Here is an 18,581-nt window from a genome sequence, read left to right as displayed (position 1 = left end):
TCTGGCCCTCCCTCCTTGAGGGGCATCCCATACTGGATGATGTCTCTTTCAGTGATCAATTTCCCCTCCGTGGTGGATCGGGGAAACCAAGGAGGAACATAGAGCCAGGCAGCTATGGGAGCCAGTAGGAAAAGAGAAAGACTGACCCCAGAGAATGGACTGATGGGAAAAGGGTAGGAGATGTTATTGCAGGTGGGTCACAAGCCTTAGGACCAATGCCATCTGTATAAGACAGGTAGAGTGGTCTGCTAAAGTTGGATTTAAGGGGGTAGCTGGGTGGCTCAGAGGATGGTGAGCCAGGTCTAGAGACAGGAGGTCCTGGGTTCAAATCTGGCTTCAGACACTTCCCAGCTGGGTGACCTGGACAAGTCACTTAACCCCCATTGCCTAGCCCTTACCACTCCTCTGCCTTAGAACCAATAGACAGTATTGATTCTAAGATGAAAGGTGAGGGTTTTTTTAAATAAATTAATTAATTTAATTAAATAAAATTGGATTTAAGCAAATGACCCCAAACAGGGAAGAACAATTAGCAAGTCTACCAATCATGATTCAGTTAGAGCTACTATAATCAAAGCAATTCCTTTTGAGCATCATGAGCTTAGCATCTTAGCTCTTAGGGGATTCATATATACTGGCGGCAACAGACACCTTTTCAGTGTTATTTGGACACACATCTAGCTTTAGAAATAGACCTGTATCCAGAAGCACAATTCATGGTTCTTCCTTCATGTCGGCATAGAATGTAGTTCAGAGAGACCCTGATTTACACACAGCATGGCCATATTTCATGGATAACAACTACTTTCCTTTGCTTGCATCACTGAAGGCTGCCAAACCTATATAAATAAATATATAGCTCTATATCTAAACATGCCCTTTGGATAAGGCTAACAGGACTGGCCCACATCACCCAAAATCCAGATGCAGACTAGAAAAGAGGGGACTTCTGGAGAAGGGGGTGAGGGGCATAGATTTGATTGCAAATGGTGGCCCATATCCAGTACTAAAGTGGACAGCGGCTATCATGTGGGTCCTTGAAATTTGTGTAGGTTACAAAGGAGTCCTTGTACACAAAAAAGTTTGAGAACTACTAGTCCAAATGCCTAATTACCCACATAAATGATGGTGAGACCTATTTCCCTGATATTTGATAGCTTAGTATAAAAGCCAATTTTATTTAAACCCTTGTCTTCTGTCTTAGAATGAATACCAAGTACTGGTTCCAAGGCAGAAGAGCGGTAAGGGCTAGGCAATGGGGGTTAAGTGACTTGCCCAGGGTCACACAGTTAGGAAGTGTCCAAGGCCAGATTCACTGAGCCACCCAGCTGCCCCTCTAAGCCACTTTTTGAAAGCTCTCTGTGAAAAGTAACCCACCCACCAGTAACACTTCTCTTCCCCCAACCCCTACCCTTCTCTATGTGTTCCCATTCTGGGTGTGTCTGTCCTCTCCTTTCCAACAGAGCATACCTGGATGTCCAGGCAAGACTGGGCGAAGTTTCTGAGTGGCCCTTTGTTTAGGTGATGTCTTCAGACCTGGACACCTCCAGCCTCACTCCCCACCCCTACCCCCACTGGAGATGGCTCACTTCGGACTGAGGGTTGATTCAATCTCATCATCTCATGAATCTGCTGTACTATATAAGACAACAGCTTTTAAAAATGTGTATATAATCCATGATTTTTGTGGGGTTTTTGTTTTTTTTCTTGATGGCTCCCTTTGTCCCTTCCTCACTCCCACACCCTTCCTTTTAAATATCTTTGAATCACATTTGGTAGTGTTTTTGACATAGTCTAGTAGCCTCGTCGCTTTAATATGTAGTTTAAAAGCTAACCATAGTATAACTGTTATATTAAGGATTTTAATTTCTTTTTAAAAAAAAAAGTTTTTTTGATTGTGATTTTGGTTCTGTTCCTGCTTGAAGGATGTTGAGATGGTAATGTGACTCTCAACCTTTTGGTGCCCATTCTGAAACTGTAAAACTTTTCAGGTGGAATTTTAGAACACACTGAAATTCGAAGTCGAGACGCGCCGGAGCGGGAGTTGGGCATACAACTTTCTCATTTGTGTTTGTAGAAGTGAGATCATAGCTTAACGAACAGGCTCTTTAGCGATTCATTTTTGTGATGTCTCTTTGTTAACCTAAGTATATCTATTTTCGGCAATAAGGTAAGGACGACAACATTTTGGGCGTCCTTCTTTTCTAAAGTGCTTTTTTCTGTTGAAAGAGGTGATATTATAAGATTTTTTGAAATTGTGAATTCTGGAGAAAAAAATAATAAGTGCTGTAAATACAATTCCATTAACTACATAGAAACTATTAAGAAAGAGAAAATGAAAAAAAAATATTTTTGTGAGGGACTTAGTCCCAGGCAGTTTGATGATCCATGGAAAGAAACAAAAAGGAAAATAATTTTTTTTTTAAAAAAGGTCAATTTTTGAGTTTTAAGGTCTAAGAACAATCAGCTGCCAGGGCTGCCCTTGAAGAAGTCAAAAAGAACACAGTTTAGCTCTCTTTTGTCAGTACGTTAGACCTAAAAGTTCTACTAGTGTCACACCAGCATACTCACTGCTCCTTTGTACACAGCTTCCAATCAACACTCTAGTTGTATTTTTTTAATTTAAACTATGAAATACTGCTTTTCCCAAGACTTTGAAAAAGATAGCAATGTTAATATTTAACGTATTTAAAGTTCAAAGCACACCTGTTTGGCTTAGGGGAGGGGGGAGGGCATTTTTTTTAGTCATTTAAAAAATTAGATTCGTTTTTATTGTCCAATCATTTCAGCTCCTCCAAGTGTCACCCGAAATGCTTCCCCTTTTCTCCTCTTCCTCTCCCCCTTCCCGCTTCCCCCCACTCCCTAACCCTGTCCCCTGTCTGGGGTCCTTGGGCCAGGGATGGCTAGTCCTACATTAATGATACCTTTATCCATTATTCTTTCCATTAACAAATTAGGAAAGCAAACTCTTTATTTTTTTTTTAATACCTCAGTGCTGCGAGTATCACCAGAGAGGCTAGGGAAGATTTTGTTTTGTTTTGTTTTGTTTTTAATTTATTGTAGATGTAAACAGAATTAAAACATTTTTAAAAAGTATAAACATCACTGCACTGTGACTGGTGGGAAAAACTGACAATTTCCTGTTTGCACATGTTTAATATTTGGCTGTTATAATATATGGTCCTCAGTTGGGGAAAAGAGACTTATGATGAAGGATATTTTTTAATTTAATTTTTTTAATATTGATAAATAGGCCTGCAACAGCAATTTAGAGAAGTACAACTCAATAGATGGCATTAAACAACAACAACACCAACAACATACTGTAGTGTGGATATATTTTTTCTTTTTTTAACGTGATATTGACAAGTTTTATTAATATTTTTTTAAATTGTTACGTTTATAAATTTGGTACTCGAGGCACAGCCAGTATGAGACACTGAATGCGACATTTGTTATAAAGAGCTGCTGCACTCCTATTTTTATAAATGTTACTAATGAGTAGACTAACTGTAGGCATTCACTAGGCAGGGTAGGCATCTTCAAGCAAGAGGCGCCATGATGCTGAATGAAAAGGAAGGAAAAAAAAGCTTTGGGTTTTTTTTTTCTTTCTCAGTTCTGATTAAGTAAACAAAATGAATCATACGCTTGGTTTTTCTGACATAACATCTTAGGGTTGTTGTGGGTTTTGTTTTTGTTTGGGGTTTTTTTTTGGGGGGGTGGGGGTAGGATGGGGTTCTTTCTTATTTTGGAACAACCAGGTTAAGTATAAAATGCTGGACGCTTTTTAAATATTGAGACTTGATCAAGTAATAACAGTAAAAGTAGATGGTTCTTTAAACACACACACACAAACACACACACACACACACAAAAACACAACAAAAACCAACAAAAAAAAAACAGTATAAAAAGGAAGTCAATTCCCTGTGAGTCAATGTCTGTGCCAGGGAATTTTTTATTAATATTTTGTCCATGTTGAGGATGTACTGTACTACCATTTGTTTTCTCTTCATTCCCTGTCACCTCATAGATGATTCTTTGTTGACCATTGTCTGTTAATAATGTATAAAATGGCTATCTTGTAAGCGTGCTGTCCTGATACTAGTGTAGTAACTTTTTTTCTCCTCTTTCTTCTAGTACATATTGGTAGGTGTATTGTAATTAAGGTTAAAAAAAAATTAGATGTAGTTATTCAGATTTAGGACCAGTAAGGATAGAACTTTCTCTTATTTAAGAAAACAAAATGCTAATTTTGGGGCAGTTTTTTTCTTTTTTTTAATTGTCTACTTTTTTTTTAATTTTAAGGTCAATTTTCTTTTCTTTGGTTTTTTCTTTTTCTTTTCCTTTTTCTTTTTTTTCTGATCTGATGTGGTTTCAACTAACCAAAGGTCTCACAATGTTAAAATGCTGGCAAACTCCCCGGCATTTTGTAGATCCCCACCCCCCCCTTAACTTTCAAGGGGTCTGCCATACTACCTTAAATGCTAATGCTAGATATGCAAAACTGGATTTTTTTAATTTATTTTTTAAAAGAGGGAGGCATGGTATATTAAAATGATTTTACTAAGAGAAAAAAATATTTTTTTAAGAATGTTCAGAAGAAATTGATAATCTGTGTGAATATGTTTTAGATGTTTATATACCTTTTGAAGAGACCCAGTAGCCCATAGCACAAATCTTGTGGAATCTGATATGTTTCAATGTGGCTACCTAGGTTAAGGTTCACGTTAGTCCCCCCACCCCCATTCATCTAGAAGTCCATTTTGAAAGATTTTTGTAAATTATTTTAGCACTGATGTTCAGCCTCGTCTTTGTTTCAGTTAAGCTCAATGGCGACCTGGGAACCACCTTCTATGGGGGAGAATATCATTTGGGCAATCCCTTCTCCCTCTCCCCCAAGTTTAGGAAATAGCCACTTGTGTGACACTCTAGCCTCCAGTTGGGCAAGTCACCTCACCCCTTTGGGCCTCGGTTCCCTCAAATGTAAAATGAGGGCGTTGGACTGGACAACCCTTCGGGGCCTTTCCAGCTCTACCATGCTATGTATGGTTCTATCAAGCTTAATTCCATCTGCCCAGGCCCCCAAGAGCGCCATGTCTCCCAGTGGAAAGGAGCATGGCATTTGCTGGACAGCTTCTCCGCACCTGTGTCTTCTCTCATCCAGAGAGGGCAGTATTGGAGAGGGCAGAGACTCTGCTCTTCTCTCCAGGAGCATTTTGAAAACATGGACCAGCCCAGCCTTCCTCACCCCATCTTACTCCCATTGGAAACCAAACAAAAGCACATGGCTCCCTCCCCACCCCACCGCCCATTGGCTTGATTCAAATGAAGCCTGACCTGGCCTTTGCATTTCTATCCTTCATAATGTTCGTTTTAATTTGAACTTTGTAGCTTGGACTTTAAGGTAGCATGGCTCTATTGCTGTCCATTTAATTTCTCATCTTACAGCAATCCACAGCCAGTAAATGTTACACACATCTTATTAGACTAGTTCAATCATTGGGTAATTGTTGGTTCTAATGACCTGAAAGGTGTTCAGTTTTTTGGGTTTTGTTTTTGTTTTTTGGGGTTTTTTTCTTCCTTTTTGGGGTTTGGTTTTGTTTTGTTCTGTTGGGTTTTTTTTTTTTTGTTCTTGTTCTATTTTTCTTTTCTGGCTAGGAAAAAAAATACCAACCTATTTTGATCTTTAGTGCAAGCGAGGGCTAGGGACTTAGCCTCCACCTCCACCAACCACACTGTTCATTCTGCCATTCACTTACTTACTGCAGCATAATCAAGAATAAAGCAATATAGTTTACTACATTTTTATTGACGGTCAGCCATGCTTTCTGTATTATATTGCATATGAAATTGTTTACAAAAAAAAGAACACTAACTCATACTTATCTTTAGTCTATTGGAAATGGCACGCAGGGACAGAGGGAATTTGGGGGGAGGGGGAGGGAGAATATTTTTCTTGAATGTGCTTCACAGGCCAAGATATTTTCCCAAGGAAGGGGATAGCAAGGGATCTGTTCGGGGAGCAAAAGGGAAGGACAAGCAGACACATTGGAGATAGATATACACTGGCGGGTCCTCCTGTCCTCGTTCTAATGGCATGAAATACGCAGAACTCAGCTCAGCCCATATCTTGGGCGCAGACACTACATGGGGAGATCTTCTGTAAGTTAAGCAATACTTTAATACTGTAATAGGTTTGTTTGTTTTTTATTTAACCAAATAAACAAACACACACGTGCACACACGTGTGCACACACACACACACACACGCACACACACACACACACAACCACCCAATCGGCAGAAGGGCCCTTCATCAAAGCCCTCTGACCAAGAGCTACCAAACAATCAAAAGGATTGTCTCTGACGGAATCTTATTTCAGATCTGGGGAGCCGGGGTGGGTCAGGGTAGGTAGGAGCAGGGGGGGGTGGGAGGCGGGCCGGACAGACAACGCGTCAGAGGCCTCTCCCAGCGGCTCTCTGCCACTGTATTCTGTACATACTGTCCCATCCCGTGTGGAATCTGTGAGTGTCATACTGAGTACGGTGGGCCGGCAAACCCACCGTCCATGGTGTATCGTAAAGTCAAAAATTCCATGTGTACTAGGATGCAAGTTGAAACATTTCATGTGGACATCAATGTATCTAAATAAAACTTTCCCCAGCACTGTGGCTGACCTCACCCTTACTTTTATACTTTAGTATGAAACTGATGAGAACTTTGGTAGTGAGTATTTTTTTTATATATATACATATATATGTATCTATATATATATATATCAAGCATCTTTCAGGTCTTTGTGTGTGGCTTACTTAAAGCCCTGTTGTAAAAACTACTATGTGGATGGCAGTCTCTCACATCTCAGATGTGGAAAGTATAATTTTATATTTGTATTTTCAAATAAATAAGTTTGTGAAAGGTTTCCATCCTCTACTGTGGTCCAGAAATCAATGTGTTTGTCTGACAAAAAAATAAAATAAAATAAACTGTTTTGAACAGAGGCGTTTGGTGCTTTTTTTTTCTTTCCAGGGGACCAGCTGGCACTCTTGCCTCTTCCTCATGGGGCTGTGGGGGATTGGAGGGAGGAGAAGGAGAGAGAGGTGGGTGAGCCAAATTAGCAGGTTCTTTTGTAACTTTGTATAATTGAAAATTTGTTACCCTAAAAAAGAACTACATATCCCAAGAGCCCACTGACTTCCTGTCATTACGTACTTCCTGTAGACAGAGGATAAAGGGTGTGGGGTTTGGAGGCTCCCTCTCTCTGATGTAGAATCGGCATTGATTGATTGGTGGTAAGTGGGGATGGCTAAAAATGGCTAACCGGCCATGGGCACATAGTCTTTATTTTCTATTTTCTTTATTCCTTGATTTCTAGTGATCATTAATTTCTTAAAATATAATATTATTATTGAGGTTTAATTTTAATTTTTACAGTTTAGGGCACTGTTGTGCCAGGTCATTGGGAGGCTGAGTCAAGAAAAGGCCTGTTCCCTCTGCCCTCAAGGAACTTCCATTCTAATGAAGGAGGTAAATATCTTATAATTGGTTTCAAGAAATTAACTCCACCAGTACAAGATGGGGGAAAAGAATGGTGAGGAAGCAGAATGTATGTCCAAAAAAAGTTCCGAGGGGCCTAGATTGGACCATAAATTCAGCAGGACCAGTGATATGACATGGCGGCCAAGAAAGATGAGTCTCTTGTCTAAATTAAGAAAGGCATTTCCAGGAATAAGGCAGTAATTTTATGATCCTCTGCCCTATTCAGATCACAAATATCTAATATTATCCAATCTTTGGGAAGCAATCTACTAGAAATTGAAGGAAGGAAGTGAGATTTTGAAGCCTGAAGAAGAGAAGGCCAAGGGAGATGAGGCATTATATCTCTTGTCAAACATTTGCAGGACTGACACAGGGATGCATATAATGATCTGTTTGGCTGTACAGAGTAGAACTATCAGACACTTCCTGCCTATGTAACCCTGAATAAGTCTCTTGAGCCCCATTGTCTAGCCCTTACTGCTCTTCTACCTTAGAACCAATACACAGTATTTTGATTTTAAGACGGAAGGTAAGGGTTGGTTTGTTGGTTTGTTTTTAAGGAGAGAGGAAAGAACTAGAATCACTCAATGCAAGTTGCAGAAAGGTATTTTAGCTTGAGATAGTGAGGTGATGCAGTAGATAGAGCACCAGGCCCTGAGATTGGAAATGCTTGCTCTGCCCTCATCTAATTGAGTAGCACAGTAGACAGATCTGGGGATTTAGAGTCAAAATCTGGGTCCTCGTCTCAGTTCTGCCACCGCTTCTGTAAGGTGGGCCCTTGAACATCTCTGACCCTCTACTTTCCTCATTTGTAATCCAGAACAGACCACTTTACTGTACCTGGGTTGGAGATAAAATGACATCACTGATAGGAGGGAAAGGAAAGGAAAGAAGAGGAAGAAATGAAAAATGAGGAAGGAAGGAAGAGAAGGGAAGGACACTTATTAGGGCTTATCATGTGCTAAAGAGTGCTAAACCTAGAATCAGGAAAACCTGATCAAATCTGGACTCACACTAGCTGTGTGACCCTGGGCAGGTCACTTTACCCCATTTGCCTCAGTTTCCTCATCTATGAAATGAGCTAGAGAAGATTGAGCCAAATCAGTCCAGTATCCCTGCCAAGAAAACCTCAAATGGGGTTCCAAAGTCAGACACAGCCTGAACTGATTGAACAACAAATGTGGGCTGAGTACTATGCACAGTCCTGGAGATACAATGGCAAAAAGAGCTTATTCATCATATTACATTCTGAGGCACAAAAGGGAGTGGTAGCCAGGGAGGGATGGTTTGATTTGAAAAGTTACAAGCATGATGAGCAGAGCCATTGGGGAGTGGATTGGCAGTTCTTTCCTGGAACAATGACAAAGATAATTTGATTATGGTTCAGGAACCAAAAGGAGTGGTTGATGGGAAAGTGTGATCTAAGACCTGATGTGAAGAATGACTGGAGCCAAGCCTACACGAGGTGAACAACTGAGGCAAACTCGGGGTGAGACTTCCAAGTATGAAAGAGTTCAGGTCTCTAGGGTTTGGTTTCCAGTTTAAGTGGCACAGTAGTTAGTGAAGATAAATATTAGGAATCCTGACAGAGAGAAGAGACACTCCTGGGTACATCAATGAGAATGCAGAGGGAAGTAAGAGGGGACAAATAGAGGAAGTACACCTCACTGTATCCTTTTTCTCCATTGCCTGCCCCATTGGTTTTGGGGCAAGTAAGATCTAGCCCTCTGCCCTGTTATCAAGATTTCGACCTGAACTTCAAATTCGGTGCCAACTGTCTACCTGTACAGCTTTCCTTCTTACTAATCTGTGGTGCTTCCTCTGTTCTAGTGCCCACCATTTCCTGCCATGGGAAACGGGGCTTCAAGGAAGGCAGCAGCATACCAATCCTCTTCTTTCCAGGAGAACCTCAAGTCTAGCCTGCTTCCTTTTTCCAAAATGGCCCCAGATCTTGGAGAGGAAGGCCCCTGTCCCATAGCCCAACTTTTCCCATTGAAGAAATACCAAAATGTTTCAGCTGAAGGCAAACTACACTCATACTCTTTTCTCACCTCACATCAAACTAAAGATATGGCTAGAATAATTTATTTTTAAATGGAAATGTATTATTTATTAAAAGCAATGTGGGTAGGAGTTCTAGTAACGCCAAACTTTTGAACCATAAGTCTCTTTAGAGATTGACTGTGATCCAGAGTGGAGAATTAACTTGCTAAAGGTCATCTAGCTAGTCAATGGAAAAACCAAAATGGAATAATTTACAATAAAGGAAACGAAGCCCCCAATCTTAGGGAGGCCTCTTAGGTTCATAGAATTGAAAACTGGAGGCTTGAGAGACTGCTCTGTTTCAAGGCTCTTATTTTTCCAGAGGAGAACACAGAGAGCCAGAGGGGGAAGAAACTTCCCCAAAGTCCCATTAAGTACTGGGGAGTAGAGCCAGGATTGAAATACAGGATCTGAGACTCCTGAGCTCTGTTATTAACATCATACTGCTTCTCCTGGGAAAAGGATGGGATAGGGTCAAGTCATCAGGCACGAAGGTTATAGTTTTGTCAAAGTGAGCTGGGCTGCAGAAAGAAGAATAATGGATGAGTCGAGACAAAGAATAAAGTTATGGTGATAATTTTCGAATTCTCATAAACTAAATTGCCACCGAAAAAAGAAAACAAATAAAATTACAACAAAGTAGACTCAAATTCATATCCCCAAAATGAGTTTAGTCACTGAAACTAGAAAAAGGTTAGAAATTGTGCCTCCTGGATTATTTATCATCCTCAGCCTTTGAGTCTACTTCAATACATGGAGATTGATAGCACAAAAAATTTTTAACCTTCTAAATGTCTCCCTTCCTCCTCTTGTCTGCTAGCTGATGCCCCTCTAGTCTTGTCTCTTCTCTGGAATCACCAATATTCAGAATCTTCACTTCCACGCCAATTCTGAATGTGCAACTGCTCTGACTTGCTCTGAATCACAGAAATTTAAGACCAGTATGGCTTCCTTCCTTTAGCCTTTGCAGCATCTCTCTCAACTATGCCCCCTTGTCTTCTCTGACACTAACCACTCTAAGTGCAGACCATTACCTCCCACCTGGATTATTACACTAGCCTGTGGGTCTGCCTGCCTCAAGTCTTTCCCCACTTGAATCTATTCTCCATTTAGCCATTAAAATGATTTTCCTAAAACAGAAATCTGTCCATATCATCCCCCGAATACCCTATTCAATAAGATTCATTGGCTCCCTTGGGAGCAGCTGGGTGGCTCAGTGGATAGAGAGCCATGCCTAGAGAGCAGGAGGTCCTGGGTTCAAATTTGACCTTAGACACTTCTTAGCTGTGTGACCCTGGACAGGTCACTTGACGCCCCATTGCCTAACCTTTATCACTCTTCTGCCTTGGAACCAATACACAGTATTGCTTCTAAGAAAGAAGGTAAGGCTTAAAAAAAAATAAGAGATTTATTGGTTCCCTATTGCCCCTAGGAGTAAATACTGTTTGGCATTTAAAGCCCTTATAACCTTACTCTCCACTATGAATATTCCACAAATAAAATGCTCCATCTTGGCTCCAGCCATTTTTTTCTGGCTCCTCTGCTCCAACTATTGATCTCTGTGGCTTCCTTTAATAAGTCCCAACCAAAATCTCATAGTCCTCAGCCTCCCCCTGCTCCCTTAATTTGATTGCTTTCTCTCTGTTAATTACCTCTCATTTATTCTATGTATGGGGAAACTAGTGGCATGATGGATAGAGTGCTGGCCCCGGAGTCAGGAAGACCTGAATTCAAATCCAGCCTCAGGCACTCACTTAGTGTATGACACAGGGCAAGTCACTTAACCCTCTTTGCCTCAGTTTCCTTCTCTGTAAAATGAGCCGGAAAAGAAAATGGCAAACCAGTATCTTGACCAAGAAAATCTGATGTAGGGTCATGGGAGAGTAGGACACAAATAAAAATGACTAAATGGCTTTTCTTTGTATATATTTGTTTATTATATTTATTATATTTGTTGTTCCCATTAGATCGTAAGCTCCTTGAGAGCAGTCATAGGCACTTAACTGTTAATTGACTGATTTCAGCAAAGGCTAAAGTCTTTTTTTTAAGAGTCTTAAAGACCTTTAGTTATATCACTTCGCTCCCCTTTCTAGCCGGCTTTGAAGGTATTAATCCCAGCCTCAGTGGGAGGGGAACCAATGGGCTCTCCATTGTCCATCCTGGCCTCCGTGGCAGGGCGGCCGTGTTCGGTGGGCTTCTATGATCCTTGCCACCCACTTCCTGTCTCTTTGAGTGTCTGCAGTTAAGCCAAATAATCTTTCTTTAAACATTCCAAATAAACGAGCCTGTTATTTTCAGCAATGGAGTAACTAGAGAGAGAAGTGTTCCCAGAGCCAGGAAGACGTGTTCAAGTCCTGGCTCTGATACATACTGGCTGTGAGACCCTGGACAAGTCACTTAACCTCTCCATGCTCCTGACAACTCTCTAAGGCCATGCACGACACAGCGGGCACCCCTCTGCATGGCTAAAGGCCATTCCTCATCTGGGAGCTCTTTGTTCCACGGGAATCCAAGCTCCAGTCCTGTTCCCTAGTGTTAGCCTGGATTGGCCCATCCAATTCCTCTAAGGAAGTGCATTTGATACCCTAACTGATAGTCTGGATAATTCTTAGCCTCTTGAGTCCATAGCTTTGACAGGAAATAGGGTCCTTGGGAAGCAGGGGCTGAGAGGGGACGCAGGGTTCCTTGGAGCAGGACAGGCTTGAAGGAGAGCCTATGGAAACCCAGCTCCTAGCTGCTGCTAGCCTTGCCTGGAAAAGCCCCGACGGGATGCATGGATTCTTCCCTTCGGTCCCAGGAGGCCGGCGGGCCTCCCTGAGGCTCCAGCCTCCCCACTCCAAAATGGCCCCAGCGTGTGACCCAAGAGGATCCTTCTTCCAAGCCCCCTCATTTGCGCCAAGTCACGTGCGGAGATGAGAGCTAATGGGCCCAGCTGAGCGGGCCGCTGCAGCTGCTCCTCCTTGGCCCTCGGGTCCCCGGCTAATTGATGTGACTTATCGACAAGCATGCTCCTCGGGAAGGCAGGCAAGCCCGCACCCACCCTTCCAGCTCAGTAATCACCACTGATTAAAAACAAGTTAAGCAGCAATGAAGGCGGAAACCTACATTAGCCAGACGACCTTGTCTATGTCCGACCGCAGATAGATGGAAGCGATTATGAAGGCATCACTTAAAATGTCTACAAACATTAATGACTGTTTGAATTTCCACAAGATTTATAGTGAAGCCGGCCTTGCCTCTCCATTGATTCCTTTCTCTTCCATCTGGATCCATGCAGGAGGAGGAGGAGGAGGAGGAGGAGGCTGAGCTAATAAGATCTGGAGATTGGAGGGTGGAAGGGACTTGAAAGATGAAATCACGGAAGGGCCTGGCACCTTCTTTGAGTGAGAGACCCTTTGGCGGTTTGGTAGAATCTAGGGACCACCCCGTGTCTCCCCTGCTTCCAGGAGCCAGGCTGAAATCTGGGTGGGTGGTCCAAGGGGCACCTCTATTCCCCCCAGGGCATCTGAGCTCAAGGTCTTCCTCTATCGGGCTCTCTCTATCGGGGTCTTGGGGGAGGAGGGGTTTGAGGCAATATGGTTGGGTGACCTGCCTCATCCTTACAGAATTAGGTTTTTAAATAATTATAGGAAAGGATCATTTTCAGATAGAGGTTAGGGAATAGAAAGAGGCATTTTTTTTCCTATCCAAGTTCACAGACTTCTCCCATCCCAAAATCTATCCATGGACCCCTCATGTTAAGAATTCCTGCTCTGGGGGCAGTTAGGTGGTTCCGTTCTGATCAGGAAGACCTGAATTCAAATCTGGCCTCAGACACTTACTAGCTGCATGACCCTGGGCTTGAGTTACTTCACCCTGTTGGCCTCAGTTTCCTCATCTGTAAAATGAGCTGGAGAAGGAAATGGCAAATGACTCGAGTATCTTTGCCAAGAAAACTCCAAATGAGATCTGAGAGAGTTGGACACAACTGAAAATGACTGACCAGCAGCAAACAACTCTTGTTAAGGGCAGGGTGGCAAGTAGGAAAGCAAGAAAGCCCCTTCCAGCAAGGATCTTGTATTCTAATAGATGGAGAACACTCAGAGTGGAAGGAGATTTCAGATGTAAGTCTGATGGAAAGGGTACGTGGTCCTTAGGATACAGGGACAAAGCAGATGACAATGTGTCTTCTTTAATGTCATTTCCTTTCATAAAACTATATTGCGGGCAGCTAGGTGACCCAGTGGATAGAGACGGAGTGGGGGAGGTCCTGGGTCCAAATCTGACCTCAGACACTTCCTAGTGTGACTTTGGGCAAGTCACTTAACCTCCATTGCCTAGCCCTTACTGCTCTTCTGCCTTGGATCCATTACTTAATATCTATGCTAAGATAGAAGATATGGGTTTAAAATTTTTTTCTTTAACTATATTGGCGTTTTGCACAATCTCACATGTATAATTTAGATCAAATTGCTTACTGTCTCTGGGAGAAAGAGGAAAAGTATTTGGAACTCAAAATTTAGGGAAATGATTGTTAAAAATTATTATACATAATTGAAAAAAATACATAAACTAACAAAAGAATTCATATTGGTTTCTGAGGTCGAACCATTTGACAATATCAAAGCCTTTGGTGGTGAGAAGTTCCTTTTTTGAGTAGCTCTGGCTGTGAGATCTGGGGGCCCAAGGTCTGCATGCATGTATTATTGGGGGCCTGCGGTGGCTGCCGAGGAAGTTACTGGGTCTCATTTCCGCAAGGGTTGCTTCCCTGCTCTATCGGTGCAGGAGCCAGGCTGAGAAGAGGGCTGATGGTCTCCGGGATACTTCTGATCCTGGGGTTCTTGAGCTCAGGGTCCTGAGCTGACTCTTCCAGGGTCTAATAGGAAGCAGTAATCAGGATGGTTTGATTACCTGCCTCATTCTCAGGGGCAACTAGATAGAGCTGGAAGAAAACTTAAAGACCATTCATTCAACCCCCTCATTTACAGCTGAAGAAACTGAGGCTGAGAGACATTAAGGCATTTGTCCAAGGCCATGCAGATAGTGTCAGAGACAGGATGAGAGCTCCAAATCTAGCATGTTTTCCAGTTGGCCATCCAGCTGCTTCTGATGAAAAACATAATAAGTGGTAGAATTATGATAGTCTGAACCAATGGTGGGGGCAGCTGGATGGCACAGTGCCAGGCCTGGAGCCAGGAAAACTCATCCTCCTAGCTCAAATGTGGCCTCAGACACTTACTGGCTGTGCCACCTTGGGCCAACCACTTAATTCTGCTTGCCTCAGTTTCCTCATCTGTAAAATGAGCCCTAAGGGTCATGAAGAGTCAGATGCAACTGAAACAACTCAACAACAACAGAAAATGAGTTGTAGAAGGAAATGACAAACCACCCCAATATCTTATATGAAGAATATCTCAAAAGCAGGACAGCTGGGTGAGTCAGTGAATAGAGAGCCAGACTGGGAGATGAGAGGACCTGGGTCCAAATTTGGCCTCATTGTGTGACCCTGGACAAATCACTTAACCCACATTGCCTGGCCCTTATTGCTCTTCTGCTTTGGAAACAAAACTCTGATTCTAAGATAGAAGGTAAAGTTTTAAAACAAAACAAAACAAAAAACCCAAAGGGGTCACAAAGAGTTGAACACAACTGAACAAGACCAAGGGTGTCAAGCAAATAGAAATGGATCCCTGCACCACATTTTGACTGAGGAAATCACAAATGAACATTATCTATGTTATTTGGTATTTTTTAAATTTATTGTTAAATATTTCCCAACCACATTTTTATCTGATTCAGGTGCACTTGGGAGTTTGACACCTCCGGTTGAGATTAGAATTTGAACCCAGGACTTCCAACTTCAAACCTAGTGTCTTCTTTTTTACTACCCCTTCCTAAGGGTCTCATCCAGCTCAAAAGTGCTGTTGTCCTCTACATAACTATAGAATTAAATTCTAAGATGTCCCCGTGGCTGAGGAATTGTGTCATCAAAACTCACTTCATAGAGAGCCACCCCATCTACCATATGAACCATAAATGGGATTGACAATCTTCAAAGAGTTGGAACACAAGCAGGCCTGGAATTAGACGGAACATCCTTTAATCTTTCTTGAATGATTCACGAGGCACTTCAAGGATCTTGGAGGGGACTGGGGTCTTTGTAGAAATGTAAATGTTCTCTGTACTGTAACAACTGACAGATGCCCCATCTCACAGAAGTGTCTGAAGAACAGAATGCTGAAATATAAGGTTTATGGCATGGAATAATGGCCGGCTCCATTTGTACAGAACAGATTGCTTTCACATCCACTCTTTGATCGGATTCTCACAATGGTAACCCATTGAGTCTGGAGGCAGGGGAGAGATTGTCCCCGTTATACAGAGGAGAACACTGATGTTCAGAGACTTTGAGTGATTTGTGTCAAGGCACAAGCCTTCTAAATGGCAGGGCTAGAAGGAAAAGGATCTGTTTGTACCAAAGTATTTATTTATGCTTTAAAAAAAAACCCTTTACCTTTTGTTTTAGAATCAATACTATGTATTGGTTGTGAGGCAGAAGAGCAATAAGGGCTAGGCAATGGAGGTTCAGTGGCTGGCCCAGGGTCCCACAGCTAGAGAGTATCTAAAGCCAGAATTGAATGTACCAAAATATTTATAGCAGCTCTTTTTGTGGTAGGAAAGAATTGGAAATGGAGAGTAAGTCCATCAACTGGGGCATGGCTGAAGAAGTGGTGGTACATGATTGTAACTGTGTCATTGTAGATTACAATTACAATTGTGTAATTGTAAATGTGTGTACTCTTACACAATCTCTATCAGATTGCTTGCCATCTTTGGGGGAGGAGGGAGAAGGGAGGAAAGGAGAAAGAATAAGAATTTAGCTTTAACTTTTTTTAAAAATGAAGATTAACAATTATTTTTTCATGTAATTGAAAAAAATTAATATTATTTTTTAAAAAGAAAAGGCAAAGCTAGAACTAGAACCCAGCTCTTCTAGGTCTCAATCCAATTCCCATTCCACACTACCCATTTGCCTCCCAATATATAATGTAGCAAGTGTCTCAAAGAGCATCTAACCTATTAAAGCTTTTAAAAATTAACTTTTTGTCAATATAATTTTTAATACTTTCCAGACATTCTGCAATCCATGTTCTCTCCCTCCCACCCTTCCCCCTTCCCAAGACAGCAAATAATATGATCTAGTTTATACATGTGTTATCACATAACACAGATTTCTATGTTCATCATGTTGTGAAACAAGATCACATCACTTAGACCAAATAAATAAAAATTCATTGAGGAAACAAAATGCAGAATTGCATGTTTTAATTTGCATCCAGACCTCCTCAGGTCCTTCTATGATTTGTTGTGATTCCCTTGGAGTTGTCTTGGATCCTTGAATTGCTGACAATAAAGTTCTTCACATCCGATCATCATATGTTATTGCTGTTACGATGTACAAATATTCTCCTGGTTCTGCTCATTTCACTTTGCATCAGTTCATATAAACCTTTCCAGGGTTTTTTAATGATCATCCTGTGGGTCATTTCTTATTGCACAATAGTATTCCATTACAATCCCATGCCACAGCTTGTTTAGCCATTTCCCAAATGACAGACATCTGTAATAAATAATAATAAGGGACTATATTGATTGGTCATTGATAACTTCTGCCTTTTTACATGCTTCCCAATTTCTCTCTTCCACACATCCCTCCCGTTTCCAATCCTTTGCCGCCACAAAAAGAGCTGCTGTAAATATTTTTGTACAAGTAAGTCCTTTCCTCCTATCCTTGGTCTCTTTAGGATACAGAATATAATTTATTAAAACTTAAAAGCTACTAAGACTGCACTAAGATGTTTGGGATAGGCTGTACACAGAGAAGGTCCGCATTTGTGAAGGTGTGAATCTACTTGAAGTTATGTGCATGCTTGGTTTTGGACTGCTTCTGTGATTTCCTTGGCATAAGGAAATCCTATTAGGAAAACTCATTAGGAAACTGCCAATGAAGACTGGCATCGCTCTGCAATTCATAGCAATTCATGCCTGGACAACCTGAGTTCAAATCCAGCAGCAGACATTTACTAGCGGTGTGATCCTGGGCAAATTACTTAATCCTGTTTGCCTCAGTTTCCTCATCTGCAAAATTAGGTGGGGAAGGAAATGGCCCGTCCGTAAAATAAGGGGGTTGGACTAGCCAATCTCTGAGTTCCCTTCAAGTACTGATATCATGGGATTCGAAGGTATGTGTGTATATGTAAGCGGGAGGTTGCATGGTGCAGCTACGATTTTAATAATGTCAGGGTTAACCTTGACCACCAATCGTGGATAGCATCTGACGTGCTCAAGAAGCCAACTTCTTAGCATTTGTCTGGTCAGTCCATCTTAACTAGCATTGTGTGGCTCATGCTGACATTACCTAGATAATGTCAGAAGCAGCCTAATCCAGCATTCGATTCATAGGGAGCTACTCCATCCACCATATAAACCATAAATGGTTCGGCAGTTTTCAAAGGCTTGGACCAGAAGCTTTAGCACTACACTGAGCATCCTTTCATCTTTCTTTAATGATTCACAAGTCACTTCAAGGATCTTGCAAGGAACCAGGGTATTTGTATGAATGTAAATGATCTCGATACTGTTAATACCCAATCTCATGGAAATACCTTGGGGGAGTGATGGCAGCAAGGTGGCACAGTGGATAGAGTTAGGAAGACTCCTCTTCCTGAGTTCAAATATGCCCTTAGACACTTCAGAGCTGTGTGACCTTGGGAGAGTCACTTCACTCTGTTTGCCTCAGTTTCCTCATCTGTAAAGTGATCTGGAGAAGGAAATGGCAAACCACTCCAGTGTCTTGATCGAGAAAAGTCCAAAAGTGGGTCACAAAGAGTCAGACATGCCTGAAAAATGATTGAACACGAGTGACACATTTTATGTGGCTACCTCTCAACAAGTGACTCTGAGTTTAATGACAAAGCTGGACCTCCAGGCAGGCTGTTTTCAGGAAAAGAATCTT

General features: G+C 41.8%; 1 protein-coding gene across 21 annotated transcripts in view; it reads left to right on the top strand.

The window, feature by feature from the left end:
- MSI2 (musashi RNA binding protein 2) overlaps positions 1 to 7,000 on the top strand; it is a 553,967-nt gene extending 546,967 nt beyond the window's left edge. For all 21 annotated transcript variants that reach the window (XM_056816530.1, XM_056816521.1, XM_056816519.1 and 18 more), the window contains one exon: positions 1,464 to 7,000. In XM_056816530.1, the coding sequence (XP_056672508.1) occupies positions 1,464 to 1,525 (62 nt within the window). In that variant the 3' untranslated portion in view covers positions 1,526 to 7,000. The remainder of the gene's footprint in view (positions 1 to 1,463) is intronic.
- Positions 7,001 to 18,581: the final 11,581 nt, after the last annotated feature.

This window comes from Monodelphis domestica, chromosome 2 (assembly GCF_027887165.1).
Source record: "Monodelphis domestica isolate mMonDom1 chromosome 2, mMonDom1.pri, whole genome shotgun sequence".
Taxonomy (NCBI): Eukaryota; Metazoa; Chordata; class Mammalia; order Didelphimorphia; family Didelphidae; genus Monodelphis; species Monodelphis domestica.
Note: the sequence above shows the minus strand (reverse complement) of the source record. Positions and strands in the feature narration are given on the sequence as shown.